Source organism: Monomorium pharaonis, chromosome 1 (assembly GCF_013373865.1).
Source record: "Monomorium pharaonis isolate MP-MQ-018 chromosome 1, ASM1337386v2, whole genome shotgun sequence".
Lineage (NCBI taxonomy): Eukaryota > Metazoa > Arthropoda > Insecta > Hymenoptera > Formicidae > Monomorium > Monomorium pharaonis.
Window position 1 is genome coordinate 1,148,638 of NC_050467.1, and position 23,641 is coordinate 1,172,278.

Here is a 23,641-nt window from a genome sequence, read left to right on the forward strand (position 1 = left end):
TGCTAAGAAAAATAGTCATACGTACTGATTATAGTCGTTGGACTGTTGCTGCATTCCGTTTCGATCTTTACTATCGGCAGCGCGCTTTGTTGTTTCCTTTTGTTCTCGGTCAGCACTAATCGCGCGCCGCCGATATCACCCAGAAGCTGTATCGAGGGTGGAGGCGGCGGTAGCAGAAGTGGCGGCGGTGCAATGTTGTTGCTGTGGTTCGAGTAATTCGGCCACACCAGGGCTTGCTGCATTTGTTCTGTCGGAAAATAATAATAATAATGTAAAATTGACTTTCGCCGCGCGTTAAAAGGGATACGTTTAGAACCGTATTTCCGCATTACCCGCAGCGTGAATAAGGAGAATATGTCCGGTCGTTGGATCGCGGACTAACTGTAATCCACCTTGCAGTCCAGAACCCATCTGCGGAAAACCGACCGGCTCCGTTGGCATCGCTGTAAAAAGCAACATCAATTTCTCATCTTTCGTGTATATTTCGATTGTGTCCTACACACATGTTTCAGCTATAATTTACTCGAACGCACATTTGGCAATATAATAACGAATATAAAAATCTAAAGAATGTCCGCGTTATTGATCTCTCTGGATATCCTTTTCATTTAACTCTTTATGTCCCAAGATCTGGGATTTGACCCAAAAGCGTCAGCGAAGAGATTGTGTTATTGCCATCATTATTATTTAATATTCATCGAAGAAGTCGTGAGACATAAAATTGGTTATGCGATTTGTATTCTTTAACGCGTCAATTTTTATCCCTATCCAAGCGCCTATCGAGCGGCGAATTGAATTTAAACGGGTGTGCGTGAATGATTTACACGGCGCGAAAATACGCGCGCGAGCTGCGGACCGGGCGATGTAGTTCAGCGTTATTTGGATAAATGTCACTCGGTCAGCCGGGCCGGGGAGGTCAGCGCGGGGAGTGAATTCGATCCGAAATTGTGTAGGTTCGCTCGTTAGTGGCCCGGTTAATCCCTCACGCCAGTATGATGCGCGTATGATATACACATAACGTGAGATGTTAATTAATTCGAGCCTTTGTCCATTGATACGATCCGTTTAAATCGACAAAAATGAACAATATGCGAATTTACGTTCATGCAGGTAAATATTTTGCATGATAAGCTCCTCACTGGTGCGCGCTGCTCCTTCATTAAATTCTACTTCGATAAATATTCAAGTACACAGATCGTTAGTTACAGAACGATTTAATTAGCATCAACAGAATTTTATGAACGAACATAGACCCGCTTTTCGTTCAACCGATCAATACCGCGAGAGAGAATTCAAATTTTCTCGCAGTTTCGTATTTCTCGCTCTGTAAAATCTCCTATTGGTTAATCTCTGATCGGACTCTCGAGTGTTGGCATACGCTATCTGCCCCGAGACAGCTGAAATTTCGTTCGATCGTAGATTTTCGTTTATCTTATTCGGGCTCGATTCGACAGGGTTGGGGTGAGTTTCGCATATCGCCCCGTTACTTTTATAATAGTGTCGGTCGTGGATTACCAACCTGCGGCCGCCGTAGCCGGATACTGCCACAGTGTGGGCGGCCAAGCAGCGCCGGCCGTATCGGCCGCGGCCGCCGGTCCGCCGCCGATGCTGCCCAGGGTGGAATTCAGGCTGGAATTCAGGCTCAGCGAGGGCGCGAGAGCCCCAGAGGGAATGGCAGCGAGGTGGGCCGCACGATCCTCCCCTCCAGGCCCTCCGCAGTGCACCAGGGTAGTGCCGCCTACCGCCATGGCCGTGCTGGAACCTACAACGGACCCAAGTTGTTCATCGAGATTCAACCACTATAAAGATCGGCAGAGATCGCGAGAGGAACAGCCGTCGCTAGCAGAGAGTGGCGGAACCTCGAAGCTACGACTCTCCCTTTCCATGCACTAAATGACAATGAAAGCTAGCAGTTAGAGAATTTAAATGCAGATGTGTGACATTAATTAAAAACTTGGTCAACATCGGTCGAATACGATCTGTCGTATTGCGAAATATTTTGACTCTTTTTAAAATACAATTGAAATATCGAGACCGTAAGATTTCTGCGAATTTCGATTTTAATCGATAGAGTCTGATCGATAAGAGCTCAGGAATAAGGAATATCGAAACAGAAAGATTCCGTTTATACGATTTTATTCTATTTTGTTATATTATTAAGGGATCTCTCTTTCTTAAAGTTTCAGAATTTAAAATATAAAATACCGATTAAAAGTTCGTACTTTAGAATCTACGCTAAAGTGCATTCTCTTTCATCAATGGCGTCATTTTCGAAGAATCATATTATCGTCATAAAAATAATAGCCTCCGGTTACAATAATAGCGGCGATATTTTTTCGCGATAAATTACGTTCAAGACACGAGACAATGAAGCAGGCAAATCGTTTCTCGAAATTGAAAATGATGAGCGTAAAAAAGCTGGATCGGAAAAATATTACGCGATTGATATTAAACAATTTTTATGCACGATGATTGAATTTTCGAATATACACCGGCAAACCTAAGCGAGACCTCTTTAATAATCGCTGTAGGATTGCAACTTGTATGATCGTACTACGTGAACATGCTGCGCAATTGAATATCATGTATATTACATGCAACTGGAGAGGGAGAGGAGGGGGGAATGCTCATTTGAAAGAGATATCCTTTAACTGAAACAAAAACTTTGTAAACGTGTGCAGGTTTTCCGAAGTTTAAGGCTAATATTTGGTCACATAATATTCCTTTAAATACTTGATATCATACTTGATGTAAAAAGCGATAATGGCGCGGCTACGCTGGAACGTAGACCTTGCAAACAATTTTACAATGCTGCGTTTTTATCAATTGGCAGTATCATTTTTGTAAAGAAAGCATAATACCATTTGTTCTATTTCTACTTTTGGCATTGCTCTTTCATGCTCGCGAGAAGGATAATTCTTGCATGCGGGCTCTAATAAGTACAATACATATATTACATTCGTATTATTAAATGATCACATTTTACGTTGCGAGTAAGAATGCCCCAACGCGGTTTCATTCATCGCGTTTAATATATTGAAAGAAAAATGATTTTAAAAAACAACAAAGTTTTATTTAATTTAAGAAAACCATTTATTCGATGGCTATCACGTATGTACTTGTATTCAAAAGAGCATATGTATATGCTTATTTTATGTATTTATTTACGTATATATAAACAATTTTTTAAACTATGGAACAAAGATAAATTGTGATCAAATAAATATATATTTATCATTACACTTGATATTCCAGAAAATAAAATATCTTTTTAATTGAAGAAAATACATTTAAAAATTTAAAATTATTTTACCTGTATTAAAGTTTTTTTTCATACTATTAAATAAAGATAAATTGTATTCAAATAAATATATTCTTCTCACTAAATTCGATATTTCAAAAAGCTAAAAGTATTTCTTCAAGAAGATAAAATAAGAACCAAATTTATTTAACTTGCACTTAAAAAATTTTTTTTATACTATTAAATAAAGATAAATTGTGTTTAAATGAATATATTCTTTTCATTAAATTCGATGTTTTAGACACTAAAAAGTATTTCTTCAGAAAATATAACAGAACAAAGAAATATATGCTTTAGGATAGTCAAATAAAACTGTTTAAAATAATAAATATGATTATTTGATTTTTCAAATGATATGTTTCATTCTATCGCACCCTGGAATGCCAACGCTCTGATCATCCTAAAAAAGACGAATTGAATGTTTTTGTGAAAGTGTTCTCTTCGAGAACTATTTGCACAGACCCTGCAATAAAGCTTCTTTTACCTCCTAAGTCTGCGCATCTTACACGCGAGAAGTAGCCACGCGGCAAGTAGACGATTTAACCATTTGCGCGTGCGTTTATTTGAAAGTATTTTTATTTAATCAAAAATATTGAGTTTCTTATTACAAATGAATTATTTCTTTCATTTATTAAGAAATTTATTTGAAATTTATTTAAAAATATTTTTATTTCAAATGCATTAGGTTTCTTACTCCAATATGATGTCTTTCGTTCAACAAAATATTTGATTGCATGTTATTTATGTATTGAAGAATATCAAGTTTTTTTTTTATTGCAAATACAGTATTTCTTTCTTTTAACAAAATATTCATTTGATAATATTTTTATTTATTTAAGAATATAAGAATATAGATTTTTTAATACAAAAAATGGTTTTCTTTGTGTAATAAAATATTTGTATTTACGTAATTTTGCTCGTTTAAAAACTCCAGTTTTTTATTGCAAAGAAATAATTTTATCTCAGTTTAATAGTAATAATACTATTCATGCTACTAAATCATTACTTAGAGGTACGAAATCGAGACATACAAAATGATTTACTTATTAAAAGAATGAAATATTTATTTACAAGTATTCATTTATTGATCTGAAAGAAATATTTACTTGTATCAAAGAAATCTGTTTCAAAAAAATGCATTTACTTGTTTCGAAAGAATTTTTTTCTCAGTGCAGGAATGGAATTTCATAACCGTGGTATCTCCGTGAGAAAAACTTACCCAGGCTGTCCGGCTGGAAATGATGATAGCTCGTCGCGTGATGCGACGTGTGATGACTTAAGGACACATTGCGCATAGACGTCGAAGTCTCTTGATGCTGCAATCGCTGCCTCGCCACAGCAATGCCAACCGGTATGCCACCGGCTCCCGCATTAGAGACGGCTATCCCTGAAACGATTAAGGAAATCGCGCGTGAATCGCAACGAGAGAAACTGCGCGATGCTGCAGCCGACTAAATCGTAAACTCGGTAGAGAACGTAAGATTACATTACGACGAAGCACGAACAGAAGCAGCTCTCGAAGGGGTATTGATTGACAAAATCGACGTGTCATTGAATATCTCTTGCTTTTTTTAAATTTCGTGCATTCTGAATGACACGTGTCGCATTTGTGGCTAGAGATCGAGAACTAGCATTAGACTAATACATGCAAAGAACGCTTTTGATACAAACAAGTTAATAAATCGCGACTTTATTATACTATTACCATATACTGTGTACAATATGCTTTACTGTACTGCTGGATAAAATATGTATTTTATTATTCAAGATATTTGCATATCACTTTCACATTTATTGTTGGATTAGATCAATGGTTTTAACACCAATGGCAATAACATTAAATGTGCAGCAGTGTATTGTAAGAGATAAAAAAATTGATATTTTTGGCATATCTTTACATATCAATGTTGTAAACACACCACTGATTGAAATCGGAGAATTGTTTTGATATAGACTTTCAATTTATACATTATGGCTGATTTGTAGATACTATCGCATATAAGAAAATGCAAATTTTCGATATGGAAACTTTCCACAAGGATATCATGTGCGATTTCATATTTAAAATGTATTTGTCTAAATCACTTTCCGAATTTCTATCTCTTCTACTTTAGATTACCGATCTGTTTTGAGCCTCGCGAAATTTTCTTTGATGTATTACAATTTTATCGAAACCTCGTAGTTCACGTGAGTCTCGTCGACGTACTACTCCGAAACGTATTCATTTAAATCACCGTCTCATTTGTCCGCCCGTTCCTTTTGATATTATTCTTGCGGTACACAACCCGAGGTATTTTCACCGGAACGCCGCAATTCATTCGGAAGTGCATTCATTTAAATCACCATCTCGATTTATCCGACCTTCCTTCGCTTCGTTCTCCTCCTTTCTTTCCTTTTCGCCATCTACCTCTTTTCTCCGCACCTTCGGCGACACGCGTTATGCTCGCATGACGTAACACGTGTGGGCATCACGCACCGGCACGAGGGCCGTGTGTGGTGTACCAGAGAGTGCGGATGTGTCAGAATCGGAGAGAGGGTCGAGACTCTTTCGAACCACGCCTTGTGTTTGCGTCGCCATGCGTGCCACGCACCTCCTACTTTAACGAGACTGTCTGCCTGCCGTTCTCTCTCTCTCTCTCTTATTTTCCGTCTTTGTCTTTCTCTCCTTCTCTCTCTTGCACACTTCACCGTGCCTCTTTGCTTCTTTCCTCTCGCCATCTCGCTTGTGAACCAACAGACCGATAGACCGGTCGGTCTCTCGTCTCGCACGATCTCGTCTCGCATCGTCCTTCTCTCTTTTGCTTCTCTTGCTCTCGTGCTCCCATATCGCGTGGTTATGCATGTTTCTTTCCTCTCCCCCCTCCCATATTTGTACGCCTATCAAAAAAGGCGTTGCACCGCCTTCGTATTAGACGAACGGCATGACGATATTTCGTGCAGTTGAAAAGTGTTCATGTTGATTTCGAACGATATTGTTTGTTGTCTGTCTTATACAAAAGCTTTCGCAAACGGTAATCCTCTCATTAAGAAGCTAAAGTATCTCGATTTTGAAAATGTTATTTGAATCTTAAGTAATAATCTCATATTGCGTTTTATACATACTCGATGAATAGCGATTCTTTGTGTGGTTGGTGACGTAACATAATTATGTACGTAATTTCAATGTAATTATGACTTACGTACGGGTGGTATTTTTTTTTTAGACTTTTATCGAAGCTCGACTTACCATTCTCGGACTTTGGAACGGGTTCAATCTTGACAGAGGTGGTAGTGGCATGAAGGGACGTGGAAACTTCTGCGACTTGACAGGGCACCGAAGCCAAGGGTTCCCTTTTTACGGTCAGACTAGCGCCGCTATTGTTAGCACCAGCATTGCTGTCCTGTCCGTTCCAGGATGAGGCGACAGGTAACGTCCTGCTGCATCCCACATCTGAATGCACCACCTTTGTCTTTCCTGTAATCAATCAATTGCCGGTCTCATCGTCAACACATACAGGTTCAAAATAATCTGCTGTCATGCGACCTATGATCCATTACGATTAACGCGCGGCAGTAATCTCGAGAATGTGTGTAACGTCTTAGTTTTCAGTTAATCGAATTTTCGAACTTGGAATTTCAGAATTCCATAGCTCTATAACTCTTCTAGAATTCCTTAACTTTGAATATTTGAATAAAAACTGTAGTTGTAGAAAAATTCAAAGATTATGAAAATCCGAAGAGAGAAATTCAAAGTTTTGATGGAATCTGATTCTGTAACTCGCCGATCGTTACAATCGTCCGGAGATTGTAAAATACAAAAGTTGGAAAATTTAAAAAATTGAGGCAAGAACGAAGAAAAACATTATCTTCGTCATATTTTGAACAGAGCCAGTAATACTCGGATATTATCCGCTGCATTTTAAATAAGGGACAGATATCCGGGTATTTGGCTAGCTCCTTTTTGCCTGGTCCAAAGCATCAACCCTAATCTTGAAGCGTGACGCGTTGTTTGTTCGCGCTGCGCGATCCGTTGAACTTTGCATGGAAAAGATCGAGGGAGAACGGACGTCGTACCGTTGCTGTTTCTGCAGAGGCACGACGTCCTGGTCGATTTGTTCTCCAACTTCACCGGTTGGCCTTGACTGGAAAGGAAAGCCTCCCGTTTCTTCGTGGCGGTGGCTTGAACGGCGATCTGGTTGCCGGTTGCTTGGATACCGCCGCCGTGCATCATCATGCTGCTGGTTGTGCTGCTGGTGTTGGTTAAACAGGACGAACCGTTCACGGTGACGGTACATCCTGTCGCCGCTGTTGCACCTATTGGCGGTTGATATTCCTGCAGAAGGACACCCGTCGTCGGCGCGATGCCGTTGGTCGAGGTTGGTTGCGACGAGAAGTTGTTGATGGTCAACGTCGGCGCACTGCCGGTTACTAGCGACAGCTGAGGCGAGAATGTGTTCTGATGGAGGCCACCTTTCGCGAAAAAGCACAGAAAATTACGTTAACGTATTCCACGATTAATCCGGAATGATTGCGGTATATATTTGGATGTACTAAGCGTCAACAGTTCAATATTTTCCATTTAAATTAATATACACGTCGGTACTGTAGAGAAATGAGAGAGAGAGAGAGAGGGGGGGGGGAGGGAGGAGGGAGCTTTAGATACGAACCGAACGTAACGACCTGTGCTATTTTCGTGATAATTGATATTGTTCTCATTAGCATTAAACAATTTGAAATGGAAATGATTTATATTGAGAAATAATATGCAGCAGTAAATGTATAATCGAGGAGTATAGGAAAAATTCGTTTGCAGGTTTTTCCGAGCTTTTTTCGATGCTTCCTCCGCGCGGGAAGTGCTACAAGTGTTCATTCGTTTTATAGACAAAACTGCTGTTCGTGTAACGAGTTAAGCGAACTCATTTGCTCAATTGAAAGAAATTCAAAAATACTTTAATTTACTTTTCCGTGTCACCTTATTTTTTCGCTTATCGAATTCAGTTGATTAAATTTGCCAAGTTTCATTTAAAACAAGAGACACAATTAATTTGTAATGCCAATCGTTCTACTGCTGATATTGCTCCTTCGAAATCGGAGATATTTATTCTGCTATCTTCGTTTCTTTGCTTACCGCATAATAAGTAGGGCTGATGATTTGGATCGCGTAAAGTGAGTTATCCTGATATCCAGGTATTATTAACTAGAGTAATAACGTTAAACAGATATTATCGGGATAAGGCGATTTAAAATTGGCAATTTATAGTTAGCACATTATTCCGATAACAGTACCTGTAATTTTGCTTTTTTTCAACTTCTTATCCCTCGTAATGATACCAGGAAGGAAATCATATAAAAGTTCTTAAAATCAGGTACCAATGACTCAAAAACAGTGTTTGTTTATTTGGTAAGTCTAATTTTTTAATTTGTGCATTATTTAGCATCTCGCGATGCTACCAATTCACGGATATCCGCGATGGGTTTTTCGCGAATCTTTTTCGACGATGTACGGATGGACCGACTCACCGTGATGCAGATGATGGATTCCGGTGAGGTTGAGGGTATGCTGCGTGTGCTGCGTGGTATGTTGCGCGTGATGCAGACTGCCCGCCACGTTAACACCGACACCCTGCAGACTCAGAGCCTGCTGACCTGTGGCGGCTGCAGGCGCCAGGTTCGCTAAATTTTTCGCCAGCAGCTCCAGCTGTGTCACGGGCACAGGGCTGTAGGGTGATCCCGGCGGGGGCGTGGGAGCACCCCAGGTGTAGCCACCTACCCCAACCCCGACCGCCGCGGAAAACACGCTCTCTGAAACTGGAGAATCCGCCGCCGATTAATCGACCCGGCCTTCCGCTGGTGAACGTAAGTTTCGTTATGCCGCGACTAGGAAATATCGTTTACGGTATCGCGAATAGACCTTACTCTACTTGGCGTAACGTGCAGTTTGTTAACCCTAGAACCGTTTAACTCTTTCACGCACGATGTCCGTATACGATGCTATACAATACGCTTCTTTCTTTCCTTCTCGCGGTGATGACCGATCCATACAGTCATTTGGGTTTAGTAAACTCACATTTCCGAGCTCAGTACACTCTACGGATACTCACATACAGTTGTCATATAACGTTTAAAATCACACGATTTGTGAGTGCAACAAATTATAATTTAAACGAAAGACGGAAATAAGATACAAACTCCAACTTAAGAAATAATAAAAGTAAGAACAAACCATATATGAAGGAGGATAGCGAAAGTTAGAGCACTGAGAACAAAAGTGTGATATTTGTGACTGTGATTGCATAGTAAAATAATTAGGAATAAATCGTAAGGAATAAGGAATTAGAAATAAATAGTAAGTAATAAATAGTAAGGAATGCCATTTTTATAGTAATTATCACTATAATATCGATAATAATAATTATGCTTATAGTGATTATTTCACTGTACAATTTACTACAAAAATCTCCATTTTGGTTGTGACAACTTTATCATAAGTTGTATAGATCAATATTATGAAAACTTTAATATAGTTCAAACAAACTATAACTAAATTTATATATCGTTGAATAACTATAAAAACATGGTTGGATCAAAAAATGACTACAAATTATATATTACTGATATTATGGTTACTGTAACTATTTTTTTTCTCTCGGTGAACTTATTTTTTATTTTACATATCTCTTAATGCAGAAAAAATCTCTTACATACATTTTATTGCAACAATTTTGTTTATTCGTAACAGATAATCAAGTAGCTCTTGACGTCTATAACTACAAATTTTTGCAATTTTGCGTAACCAGACGAGAACATTTTCTACTTTATTATTGATAAAATGTACCGAATAACTCGCGCGAGTGGAGGAGGACTACTTTAGTCCCATATTGCGCTAATAATTAAAATTCCATATTTTATCGATAATTAACTGATTGGATATTTTATCGTTAATTAGCAAGTACGGAGGTTTTTCTAAAGAGGTGGTGCGCGCAATAGAATAGGGCGGAAATAATATTTTCGGAAATCCGTTCCGCAAGGAAAATGCGTAATTCTCGGGAGGGAACGCGTCCGTCAGCACGCGCGGCAACGCGATATATCTTTGGTGTGGCGCGCTGCGCCATTGCTAGGACTATTGATTTTATCTAAATGCGGATACGTATCTGCCTATGCAAATTGATGTGTGTAAAAAATATCTGATTGATATCTACAACTGAATTGGTTATCGTTAATGGGTACATCGAGAGCGTGTTCTTTCCTCAAAGCGCATTAAAAAAAATTTGCATCTATGTTTGCGATTCTTTTCTTATCACACGTACGGCTCGGATTACCCGTTTATACTTACTTGTCCGTTCTGCGGCAACGTGAAAGCATGGAAAAATATGCGAAAGATTAGAAATCACAAGGAATATAATTTTTTTTCTCTACAAAAAGTTGTGCGACCCGAAATTCGATTCGAAGAGACTTTATCTCTCTTTCTCTGCAGTTCACTGTCAATTAACGAACCGCTTTTTCGACGGTTCGCGAAAGACGTCTCCTCGAAACCTTTCACGCGAGTTCCGCGGGTCCCTCGTCTACAATGGAGCAATTATGCAATTAAAGCGACGGACTCGAGGGAGTAAGGATCCGGAGGGAGTTGAAGAAAAACGCGCGCGTCACAAATAGAATTCCCGCGTGTAGCCGCGTGTCCAGTCGTCGTGTAGACCTTGCCTCGCCTTCTTAGTTCCTAACAACCTCATTGTTCGAGGTGTAATCCAAAACGCGGCTCCGTGAAGCGGTAGACGGCGAGTGGATTCGAGAAAGAGAGGAACAAAAAAAAAAGAAAGACCACGCAGAGACGCGTCGGAGGGTCGAATCCTCCTCCTTCTCGAAGTCTTGTCGAAAATCGAATCTCGCCGGCGAGATTTCAATTATCCGAGGGAGGGTTGCCCTGTTCGCGAAGGTGACTGGAAAATTTGCGAGACTGGCGAAGTTTAACGTTAAAAGCGATTTCTAATTGTGGTTCTTTCGATCGCTTCGAGTGCTCCTCTATCTTTTGCGATCCTACATCGACATTTATTCAAGTCATTTACGCAAATTTTACGGATAACACGTTATAATTAAGGAAACGTTCGGAGTTCAAAGCTTGCAAAAGCTCGATAAAATGTTTTATCGTTAATCGTGTGAAAAGTAACGATCTCTGGATATTGCAGTTATGAAGGAATCGACGAGATTTGTCGCAGAATTCGTCATTAATGTTAACTTCGAAATTGTTTTATTATCCTTTACATTTTACAAAAAATATTCTTAACAGCGTTATTCAACAGAGATGAGAAGTGATCAGATTGTAAAAATACTCGCTTCTATTTATAAGACGCAAAGTGTGTAACTCGTTCGCAGCAAGAGAGATATCTTCGAGCGATTTTCGAGGAAAGCAAAGTCGTAAGAAAGGAAGTCGTAAACTTACCCTTGTGCGTCGCGTGATAAGCCCGTGCTGGCATCGGTTGCTCGGGGGTGGCGGGGGTGGCAGCGACGTAACTGCCCCCGCCACCCCCTGGGAATAACGAGTACAGCCCGTAGCGGTTCGCACCTGTAACATTATCGCCGAGATATCGAACGGTTAATAATTAATTGAAGCTTAAGAATTGATAATGACGTAACGGGATTGCGGTTGACAGTTAATTTTTATTGAGACTCGCAGACGACATACTTTTGAATAAGAATACCTTAAAACGATTAATTATATATAAACGTCGCACTTGGCTACTGTACTTATCGCAAACATTGTGAAAATGATGAAGAAACGTCGGAACATTCTTTCGTTGAATTCCGCGCAACTATAAAGTAAAAATCGAGAAAAGATTCAATATTTCTTCGCATCTTATCCTTTTTCTTTATATCTCCAATACACAGGGGATGGATAAAATAATGTGAACATCTTAAAAATATACTGTTTTTATTTTATTAATAAAAGGTAAATGTTGTCCTTAATACAGATTTTATCCTCGTTTGGAATAAAGTCATAAAATTGTTACCAGTGTAATATTATATCATTCTTTTAGCAGAATATCTTTTTTAAGAGATATTGAAGAATGCTTAATAGATATTGAAGGGGATCAAAATCTGTTTTTCCTTTCAAAATAACACAATGATATTTAAGTCAAGCAGTTACATTGGTCGAGAAAAACGTTAAATTTTTAAATAACAGAGCAATTTTAGAAAATAATATGAGCAGCAGATTCCTCCAACATCACTTATGTAATCAATTGAAAATTGTTCTGCTAAAATAGTATAACATTAGCTATGCAAGAGTGCATGATCTTTTATTCCAAGAAAGGATTAAAATCTATATCAAAGACAAATGGTAGATTAGTTATCTAATTAATAAAAAAGTTACGTATTTCCTGAATGTTATTTTATCGGTTCTCCTCCATGATACAAAAATATGTTGCATTCCAGTCAGTCTTTTCTGTCTATGTTTAAACCTTTTGTTTTGCATGGATTAAACCATGGATTAAAGCACAAAGTTAATTTTGCGGCTGTAACAATATTTTCTGCATTTGATATGATTTATCATAGAATTATTAAACGCGTCACGGCCGTTCGTATCCGTATTTTATCGCAATTCGTAATATTTCGAAACTAGACTTATTTGCATAATAAACGGCTCGTGTTTACGTCAATTTCTGTAAAAGCAATAATTATAATAATATTGTCCAGTTTTTTCAGCGGATAGTAATCAATTGTTAAGACAAATACAACGATAAACACTGCGAAATATCGCTCGTATATGCTAAACCTTATCAAAATAAGTGCTAACTTGATAAGAAAAAAAGTAAATACTTTTTTCATCTCAAATGTGATAAAGTTTCATGAAATTCACAATCACACGTTTGGTACCTTTATTAAACATATTTATTTTAGACTTTTATTATTAGAAGACGAAAGAATCTGTGCCTAAACCCGAGATTGAACTGGAAAAATTTAGATCTTCAATCTAAACATTGTTCCAACTGAGCTGTTTCGCCACACAAGGAGTCTTCCATGCAGCCCGAATTTGAGATATCGGATTGATAAAGCATGATAACCGTATTACACGTCAAGCGTGAACGACCTCTGATCAATAGTGAATATTACATAACGTACATGAATGTGTCGGGGAAAATACAGTATTCTTCATTCAATTTGAACACAATCTTTCCACGACGAAGAGTTAATTGAACGAATATCGTTTTGCATTTTTTGTGTGAATGTTCGATATTAAATATTTCGACGATCAAGAATGGTACTTATAGTTGAAGATTATCTTAAGTACTGTCTTCAGATATCATTAACCAATTACAGAGCTGTATTAACATCGTAAGATATTACTTAAAACGGTCTAAAATATTGGGTGCGGGAATAAGATTCGAATTAAAATCAAGACGAAGTCTTAACTTCGTGATCATAACTCTGTATTTTAGCGAAGGAAAGGTCGTTTGAAAATTTGATCGGCAACAATGTAGTAAGATTGTAGTGAACATGTTAGCGAGAAACGAATACAACTTTTTGCGATATACATATTTGGGAGAAACACCCGCGATGTGTTTCGTGATAGGACTTTCGCAGCAGTTCGAAGCAATCTTCGGATCGTTACGCCGCCGTGAGGTAATAATGATGATTGATACGTATAATGTAATGCGAACCTTGATTGTGAGCGGGCGCAGGCGTAGCGGCCAGAGGTGGTATGCCCTGGGACTGTTGATTGGGAACCTGATTGGACTGCGCAGGTGCTAAAGGCCATAGGGTCGTCGTAGCGGCACCGGGGCCGGTTGTCTGCTGAGCCCGTGCCACCGTGTCCCCCACGGGACGATCCCCGGTCCCACTTTGGGCCACGGGAGGGACCAACATCGAACCACCCCCTCCCGAGGCTGCAATCAGAGTATCGAAAAAACACACGACATTAATCTCAATTTTAGATAAATGCGCATGCGAGAGACGTTTGCTTAAGAATCTTGATTTTAATTGCCGATTATTGACAGTAGAATAGAAGCTACAAAGTTCAATTTTCCTAAAATCTCGAAAGCATCCCTATTGTTTGTCGCAACATTTTCACTGTACGAATTTTAAATATCCTATATTAAAAAGAATTCGGAATAACAAGAACATAATTAAAAAGTAAACTTAATTCAGGAGGATTGTGAACAAGATCGTTGTTGCGTCTAACATTTTAATTTAAAGGAGTCAAGAAATTAATTTTAAATTGATCAGGACGTTCATTCTCTTAATCAGTCTGCCATTTTAAGACACCCCGTAGATCGTAGCAGACATCTGTATGTATAAATCTCCCGCGTTTAAAACCGATGCGATGCACACGGACGGGAAAATTATTTATACTTTTAAAACCGAGTCGAGTCGGAAGTGCAACCGATGCCCACAGGTATGTCGATACCGCGTTATTAGTACACTGAGAAAAATGGTTTTATTATAATAATAAAACGGTTCTGGTTGAGCGTATTCTTATTAAACGAAACAGAATTTCTGGTTATCATAACAAGATTTTACAGCTTATAACTACACCGTTTGGTTAACTGTACTATAAGGATTTGATTAAGTTTTTCTTGTTGGATCTACAAAACTTCTTGTTGAATCTACAAAATAATACAAAACTTCTTGTTATATTTACAAAAATAGCGATAATGCTGGCGCCTTCGTTCTCGCAGCGCAAGTCGGTGCATGCCAATCTCGCGCAAACCAACGCGGTATCGATGCGATACTAATATCACGCGGTACCCATAAGGTAGCTTTTATATTTGTTTCGTGTATCTTACAATCGTGTATTTACGTTATTCTATTTAACGGCATGGCGGACGAAAAAATGTCTTCTCTTCTGCGCGAATGGAATTTCGACAGCTATATAGAGATTTTTAGAGGTTAGTAAAATATATGTAAAATATATGCAGTGTACTTTAAACCAAGATATATTGTTATTATTTTAAAAACTATCCAAACTCGTTTTTTAACAAAAAAATTGTGTTAACCTAATAAAACAATATAATAAGATTAACAAGAAATTTTTGTAGAGTTTTGTAAACCTAACAAAACGATGTAGTAAGATTAACAAGAAATTCTGGTAGATTCAAACAGAATGGAATTAACCAGAATCCTCTGGTAATTCCAACTACAAAATTTGTATCGTTCATTTTCGAACAAACGGACAGGTTGAATCAACCAAAATTTCTCATAAAACAACAAAACTTTTTTTCCAGTGTATTGTAGCATCGTTAGCGGCTTGAGGGCAGCTTTGAGAAAAAGAAAAATTAACGAGCTTAAAAAAAAAGAAAAGAAGAAGAGCGGCGGAGGGGGGACGAAAGATGGAGATCGCGAGATTGACGAGCCAGTCGAAAGGGAGAAACGACTGAGAGGAGAAGGTAGTAAAACGAAAAGGAGACCGAAACGAAGAATATAGAGCTGAACGAAAAGGAGCACGGGGAGAAGCGCACGACGATAGGAAAGGGGGAGGGGGGGATTCCGTTTCGTAGCAGCGGGTGGATTAGGTCGGAAGGAATAGTAGAAGGGTGCGAGGTAGGAAAGGGTAGCAACAGGTCGGCAAGCATAATGTAGTCTCTTAGATATACAGGGTGACGCGCCTAAGGGTGTGCGCACGGCAATCGCCATGAGTCGATATATCCTGTCTTGATACTGTCTGATACTTAACCCTTTTTAACGCCGTGATTTTTCAGTGTTACATGTTTATCGGTAAAGGAATTTCGTTTGTTAGTCGTCCTCGAATTACCACCGCGTAAATTTTTAGATCGTATATACCACTTTACCCCGATAGCTTCTCGAGTTTTACGTGCGGAATAGCAGGATCAAATTAATTAAGACATAAATAGTGGAAGGAGAGACGTTAGCTTTATGCTTGGAGTGTAAACAGTCGATTCGAAAGAATTCTACGGGAAGAAAAACCCAGTGGAGCAAGATCTATATCGATCGCGGTCCCGTCGTGCGCGTCGAGCGTCTCATTAAGAAGAAAATACGTGAATTCTAGTTAATTAATTTGTTTGCATGAAGATTTTCTTTCAGCACAAAGATACGCTGAAACGTATCAATAAAACGAGAGCGAGCACACATTAATACGTAACTAGATTTATTCCAACATATATTATTTTGATGCGTCCAACGAAGTAAAAGTTTGCCGCTTCCCAGTTTGGTCAAGATTAATTTCCGGTTACGCCCATTGGTTCATGCACAATGTACGACATATACAATGGCGCGTCAGTGAGAGCGCGCACGGCCGTTTTCCGTAAGGAAAATAGCTACGGCGTTACAAGTAACGAAGTTAATCGCGATCCTTGACGCGCCCTCGCGTGCGCTCGGTCATGCGTGCACGCGCGCGCTTACGCACATAAGCGCTTACGCATACTCGGAATCGGAGCGGATTCGCCCTCGTTACCGCGTGCACGCGTGCAGTAACGACCGACCGCCAATAACCTGTCAATCCGCAGGTATACACCGTGTCGGAGGAGTACTGCGCGTGGCGCGCGGCACCCGCCGATGGTCGCACGAGTGCGAGTTATTATGATCGGCCGCCTCCTCTCTTTCACGGGCCTCTTCTCGTGTTGTACACGTGGGATAGAATATTTCACTTCGCATTTCGACGGCATTAAAGCCTTCAAACTCGCAGACTGCTCGCTATACACGCGGTGTCCAAGACGATGGAATAGGGTGCGGATAATTCAGTGTCGTCTTTTCTCTGGCTTCTGGACGCGCGTACAAATAAATCGTTAAATGAAAGTGTCGACGGGTAAGATATAATCGCTGACAGTCTTCTCTTTGAGCAAGAAACGTTAGATGGAAATTGCTTTTTTTTTTGCAGCTCGTTCCGGACTTTGTACTTTACGTGTTTCCGATATGAAGTGGATTTTTCCTTGAACGTATAGAGGAATTCGTGATTCTTAATTAGTAAACGATCGAAACCGAGGCGTCATTCGGGGACTTTGAAACGGTACGAATCGCAATCCGGGATACATTATGTATTTATGAGAAATCACAAGCAAATGAATTGTACAAGAAAATTCCCTGGAACCTCCTTTGATAAAGCGCTTTCTGACGTAAGCGCCTAGGAACTTTCTTCGCGCACTCGACCGCACTCGGTGTGGAAATCAGGCCGCATGTTTTACAAACACCCCGTACGTACGTGTCGGCGTGCGATAAATAAATGGCGGTGACGAAAAAGTCGGCGCGGGAGGCACGGAGAGACGGAGTTTCCGAAGGAGGCGAGGTCCCGACAGCGGCCTAATTTTTCATTTCCATCGCTCCCGCCGCCGGAGCAGCGGAGTGGCCGGGGGCCGCGGAAGGGGAACGGGGAGGGCGAGATGGTGGTGGAAGAGAGAGAAGGGAGAACAGGTTTCCAGGTCGATAGGGTACCCCTACGAGCCGGGGCCCTACGAGCCCCGTGTATCTACCTGACGACTCGAGCCCTCTACGAGGAGGGAAAAATGGTGAACAGGTGCTCGTAAAAATCTGACACCTCCGACTTTTCTCGCTCTCTCTTCCTCATCTCCCCCCCCCCGCCCCCCCCCGTTCTTGTTTCTCTCTTTCTCTTCAATCGGTGAGGCGAATTACGGGGTCGAGTCTATCGCGAGCTTCCTACTCGGTGACTCCGATTACGCCATAATCAGCGGGAATCTTGCTTTTTAACTTCCGCTTTGTTTGACCGCGTAGCTCGAGCAAGCGATATTACTATCCGCGGCCAGACACACAGGGAAACTTAACTCTGTTATCGTCAATTGACGTCCGACGTTGTTGACGAAACTGTATACGGAATGTTAGAGGGAATAAGATCATGTAACATTTCAAGAAAGACACTAACAGATTTTATTACGTTTCCTTTTTTTTCGCCTTCCACGATGAAAGAGTTTCGTGATTAAAAATCCAGGATGCAGAGATCGAGGATCCTGAGTCATCCCTCTTCCATCATCTCCCTCTTTAATTTTGAGGTAGAGATTATTCTTTCCCCTTCTATGTCCACACTTTCGTTATTGAGGGAATACGCACATTCACGTATTCCTTTATCTTTACCAGAGCGAATGCATTTTTTGTTGCATTATTGTTATTCATCGGACATATCGAATCTCTTTCGCAACCCGCACTATCGATGACTCGGAATGATCGATAAGCGATCGCCAACTACGGCCGAGCCGACGCCTGCTCCGATATCCGTTGGTCCGTCAATTTTTACCCCGCGACAACCCGGATGAGGGTTAAGGAGTCCTCGTTCTCTCTGCCTTTCTCTCTTCCTCATGTATGCGCGAGTCAGGGGTCGTGCACACTCCGCTTCGCCATCGGTGGGTCGATATATGCAGCCTAGGCGACGGGGAAGAGGGTGGCCGGGATTCCCGCGCGCGCCACCCCTCTTCCCCCACACGACATGATGGGGGCGACCGAACCGAGCCGGCTGTCATTTCCACACACAGCCCCACGTTATTTCGAGGGCCGAAATTTCCGATCTCTAGCAACGCACCGCGTGGAAGATGCCATTTTTCCTCTGAGAGGCCAACAATGTAGCTTAATGCTTCTTTTTTTTTAAGTTGATATATGTACATAATAAATCTAAAGGAAATTAGTCTTAAGAAATAGAGTTCACCACGACAACAGTTTAATCTTTCTCGACTCCTTTGACAATTCGAAAAGATCGATCCTCGCATTAGGAAAATGAATTTTCGACGTTTTCGCACAGCTGTTGCATCGAACCCGCAGTTTGCGCCTAGAAATTATTCCGATGCGATTAGAACTGCGCTGCGTTCGAGATGCTCGACAACGTCGTGTTCGTAGCTGTAAACCAAGGTCCGAGGGGCCGAATCCTGAAGGCTTTCTTTAAGCCTCTTCAGAGAGGCCCGAGAAGAGAAGGCTCAGTTCGAGAGGACAGGTTCTCCATCCTTCTTTAGTGCCTCTCTCGTCGTCGGGTTTCACCTACACGTTCCGGCTCCTTCGTCGGTCCTTCTCTCGACCCACGGATCTCGCGTTCGCTGATAGTGCTCGCTCACTGCCAGAACACCTGGCCAACCGAGCGAACCGAATCAAACAAAATCCCTCGAACGTGCATCGACGAATTTTTTAGCGTTATACATTTCTTTTCAGCATGTATTTCTCTGTTATGAGATATAGAACAAAATTTGTCACGAACCATTATAGTGTACGTATATTATGTTGATTCGTTATTTTGGGGATTATCTTTCCCTCCAAAATTCTAGTTTCCGCTTAGCGAAACTTAAGAATGAGATTCGATCGACTTTACAAATCATTCAACGAAATGTAATTCGGAAAATTCTAGTTGTAAACAAAATGAGAACCTCGAGTTAAAAGGATGAGAGAGAGGGAGAAAAAGGCCGAGAAAAGAGAGAAGCACCGATCTTTGAAGAAGACAGAAAATGCGTCGTCGAAGAAAGACAGGAAGCTAAGGAAAGAGACCGAGATAGTAGAGGGAAGAGGGGGAGGGGCGTAGACGGAGGACCGAAGGACGCAGAGACGAAGGAGGAAGAAGCAACGTAGCGAGAGCCAGCAATGAAGGGATGGAGGGGAGAACGACGAGAAAGACGAAAAGAGAAGAAAGAGACTCCAGCTTAGAAGATAGGCAGAAAGAGATAGAGGGAGGAACTCTCTTCGAGTGAGAAGAACGATGCGGAGCGAGGAGGAGAGATGACGCGGACTGAGCGAAGAGATCGAGAGATCAACGTAGAGAACGTGAATATACGAGTAGTAGTAAGAAGAGGACAGGTATACCAGGGTTTTAAGCTACAGGCACAACATTCCAGGACCCGGCCGTCCGTCCGCCCGTCCGTCCGTCCGTCCGTTCACACATCCGTTTGTTTCTTCATCCCTTTCCTAGAATCAGGGTCAGCACTGGTAAGAGAGCGTCATGAGTAATGCATTTTGTGTTGCATTCGAGTTGCCGGATTATGCCCGCCGCCTCGTGTTTGTCATCGTGTGTAAAGACACTTGAGGTATCTTCATTGAGTCACGGAATACGTGGCTCTGAAAGGAATCACTGTGTTTTCAGGCAGTGCTCACGTGCCCGTTTATAAGCGCCCAAGTTCCACGCGACTGTACCTTCGGTTCCACGCGTGTTATTACTCCGGTTTCTTGTTACACGCCGTTTGAGCAACAACAGCGATTCGATAGGGAGACCACCCGTTAATATTTTAACCGCCACGATCGAGTACACGAGTCGTACTTGCATTTTCTCGAAAATTGCAGCAATATATTTTAAATAATATGTCAAGCGACTTTTTTCCCATTAACGGATATTAAAAGATGTCTGTATGTTTTTTTTTATCTCACGTTACGTCGAGTATATTAACGACAAACACAGGAAATGAAGCGGAAAATATAGTCGTCACATCTGGGCGAGTGCCATAATTCTCGAGGATGCATAGACGTCATCTATATATACGCGCGACGCGGCAATCAAGTTGTCAATATAGGGCGAAATTGCGCGTCTAAGGGCTGATTGTATACGCGAGCTATTCCGGAAGAGAACGAATAAAAACTGTGCACCAGTAGCTTGCACGAGTAATTTGCATTCGAGGCTGCTGGCTTTTAAAGGGACGAGCGAGCCGGGAGAGCTGTTTCGGAATTTTGTACGCTTTTTCATATATTCCCTCGAGTTACCGAGGATCAAGGATCAAGGATCCATCTCCGTGCGATTTTCCAGGTAAAACTTTCACCCGAGCGCGAGAGAGAATGGAGAGACGGAGAGACTATTATCGATCGCCATGATTACCCGTAATACCTTCGCTTGATACTTTTTCTAAGTATTCGATGCCGAATTGGTCTAAATTAATGATAATCCTCACAAATCAGTCGGGAAAAATCTGTTCTAAATATAGAAGTTTATTGCGACTGCCTGTTATTATCAGAGCGAATGAGCAGGACTATACAATTTTAACTCTTTATAAGAATTTGTCTTAATTTTTTGCATAACCTAATCATTGCACGGTTACAGATCAATATCACATCTTTCTCCCTCTCTACGAGAGTGTGATCTTTAAGTATGATTCTCGCGTCCGAGCCAAATCTTGCGGGGCATCCGTCAGCATGCGTATCTCGCACTCTATTCTTACGCCCCTCGTTAGCCGTCGTGGTATCTATGTATGTTGCCGTGATTCGCGATAGCCGGCTACGCCGACCGGTCCTACGTACAGGCACGTAAAAGCTTTGTGTTTTCGGGGCTACGGCAAACAAAGTGCGCCCGAGGAGGACTACAGGGCTTCCCAGGGTAGGTCGCTAGGCAACTGGCGCCCCACTATCGCCCGCGGTGCGATGCCGCGTTCACGGGGTGTACCCGAATTAAATGACTCTGCACCGCGCGCGGCGCTGGCGTATTCCTCCCTTTCGTCCCTTTCTCCCCCTTCTTTCTCTCGTCGGACTTCACCGGAGATTCCGTGCGTGATCTCCGAGCACGTTGCTCGCGAGGAATCCCTCTTACGGTCGGCGGCCGTCTCGCTGTCGAGCGATACATCTCGCCCGTCGTCGGATCAAGGTAAATAAAGAAAGAGGGAGAGACGCGGAACGACATTAATATTGGATAAGCGAAGTCAACGAATGTTGCGGCAATGATCATTACTCGTGCGAGCGTGCTGTCATCCGCGGAATACGAGTGCGATGCGGCTGCATCTCCTCCGCATTCGAACGAAAGGATTCTCGTTTCGTGCCAGCAGTTAATCTTGCGTACATTGACCATAAAATAACTATAACAATGCACGGCTATTGTTACATATCTAGCTATACTGTTGTACAAGTATATATGTACATATATTTCTTTCTTTGTATATTTCGTGAAAAATGGTTCCCCCTGAAGCTTAAATTTCCTTAATCCCTTAGATTTATGGCTATTTGTCGAAAGAGTGGCTCGCGTCGTGCCAACTTAATTTCGTTGCTCGCGATAGAGTCAGTTCCAGCCGCGCTCGGTTAAGACCAATCGAACAAGTCGGTCTATGTTTCACGGTCGGACGTAGCCTTGGCACCAAGCACGCAGGAGAGATCGCGGTGTCAAGTTTCGGCGGGGTTCGCCAGTACAATCACACGTTAATGGTTAATTCTAGCATACCCCCATAAAGCCCCGCGGGTTCTTAGGAGCGCTTTTAAACCATCGGGCCCCGCGTACGTCGAGGAAATTAAAGTCCCTCGGGCCGCTCTCTTCTCCTTCGTCTCCCTTCTCTTCTCCCACCTCCATCCTGCTCCTCCTGTCCGTCGCGACTGCCCGCCGTTCGTAAATTGGAGTAAACTAGACCTAACTTAACCCGAAGCCCTGCGCCAGACCTAACCCAGAACCATGGCCGCGATACATATGACAAATAAACGTACGCTCCGACTTTACGTTTCTAACGCGCGGCCAAGACCGACGCCTTCGAGATTCTAACGACGACGGGAGGTCCCTCCACCCCTCTCTACCTGCGTATAGGGTGCCCCAAAAATCTCTGGGCTTCTCCGAAGATGCATTGTGAATGGAACTCCGTTTTGGAAAAAAAGCAACGTTCTACACGAAGTTCTCTCGACATTCAACGTTTTGTTTCATTACCATTAAGACTCTAATTGACAATTTACAAGTAAGATTCGATTGAATTCGAATGAATGACAAGTACTGTTTCATTACGTCTAGTTTCCAGTCGATTCCAACTTGAATGCTGTTTGTACTTGCACATCATGACCCGGGAAAGAGATCGGATCGAAATCGTTTTGAGCAGCTCGCCATCAAAATTCAGTCTTAAGAATCGCGAACGTTCGTCTCGAAACCCACAGTCGGTCGTCGAGCGTGACGAGAAGGAAGGAGAGGAAGAAAGGAGAAAAGAGCGTCGAAAAACCGATCGATCGGTCAGTCACGATTTCACGGATCACCCCGTATATATGCTCGCGCGGCTAGAGAGATGGGTGGAACTCTCGTATCTGCGCGCCCGCGCGTTCAGATATATAGGAAGTGGACGAGAGAGACAGAGAGAGAGAGAGAGAGAGAGAGAGAGAGAGAGAGAGAGAGAGAGTGCGTGCAAGAAAGAGAGAGATAAAGATAAAGAGGCCTCTTTCTTTCTCTTTCCATCGCTCGCGTAAAGGGGATATACGCTCGGCTCGGTGGCGAGCAAGGCCGACAGGCCTGTAGTAGCGCTCTATCGGCTTTAACAACGAGTTTCAGAGCGCTTTCTGCCTCCCTCGCCCCCGCCCGCCACCGCCAGGCCTTTTCTCCCCCCCTCTGCCCCTCGCCTTCTCTACCGTCCGCGTTCTCCCTCTGATCCCTTGCTCGCCTTCGCCGCCTCCTTTTCTTGCTTGGTGTCTTTCTGAATTTTTCAGCCTCCTCCCTTCTATGCCCCTTCTCCAAACGAGACTCCTCGTCCGCTTCTTCTTCTACTCGAGGTGAAGCTA

At 41.9% G+C, this 23,641-nt stretch overlaps 1 protein-coding gene across 6 annotated transcripts in view; it reads right to left on the reverse strand.

Moving 5' to 3' along the window:
* Nucleotides 1–23,641, reverse strand: part of LOC105840034 — a 53,010-nt gene that overhangs the window by 15,462 nt on the left and 13,907 nt on the right. The window contains exons 2-12 of one of the 6 annotated variants that reach the window (XM_036294470.1): nucleotides 13,933–14,157; nucleotides 11,807–11,837; nucleotides 11,715–11,761; nucleotides 10,614–10,622; nucleotides 8,801–9,088; nucleotides 7,355–7,750; nucleotides 6,528–6,755; nucleotides 4,521–4,688; nucleotides 1,520–1,762; nucleotides 333–443; nucleotides 26–247 (exon numbers count right to left, since the gene is read on the reverse strand). In XM_036294470.1, coding sequence (XP_036150363.1) covers nucleotides 26–247; nucleotides 333–443; nucleotides 1,520–1,762; nucleotides 4,521–4,688; nucleotides 6,528–6,755; nucleotides 7,355–7,750; nucleotides 8,801–9,088; nucleotides 10,614–10,622; nucleotides 11,715–11,761; nucleotides 11,807–11,837; nucleotides 13,933–14,137 — 1,948 coding nt within the window. In that variant the 5' untranslated portion in view covers nucleotides 14,138–14,157. Of the gene's footprint in view, nucleotides 1–25; nucleotides 248–332; nucleotides 444–1,519; nucleotides 1,763–4,520; nucleotides 4,689–6,527; nucleotides 6,756–7,354; nucleotides 7,751–8,800; nucleotides 9,089–10,613; nucleotides 10,623–11,714; nucleotides 11,838–13,932; nucleotides 14,158–23,641 lie in introns of those variants that run through there. The other 5 variants (XM_036294479.1, XM_036294474.1, XM_012686754.3 and 2 more) reach the window with 5 other exon arrangements.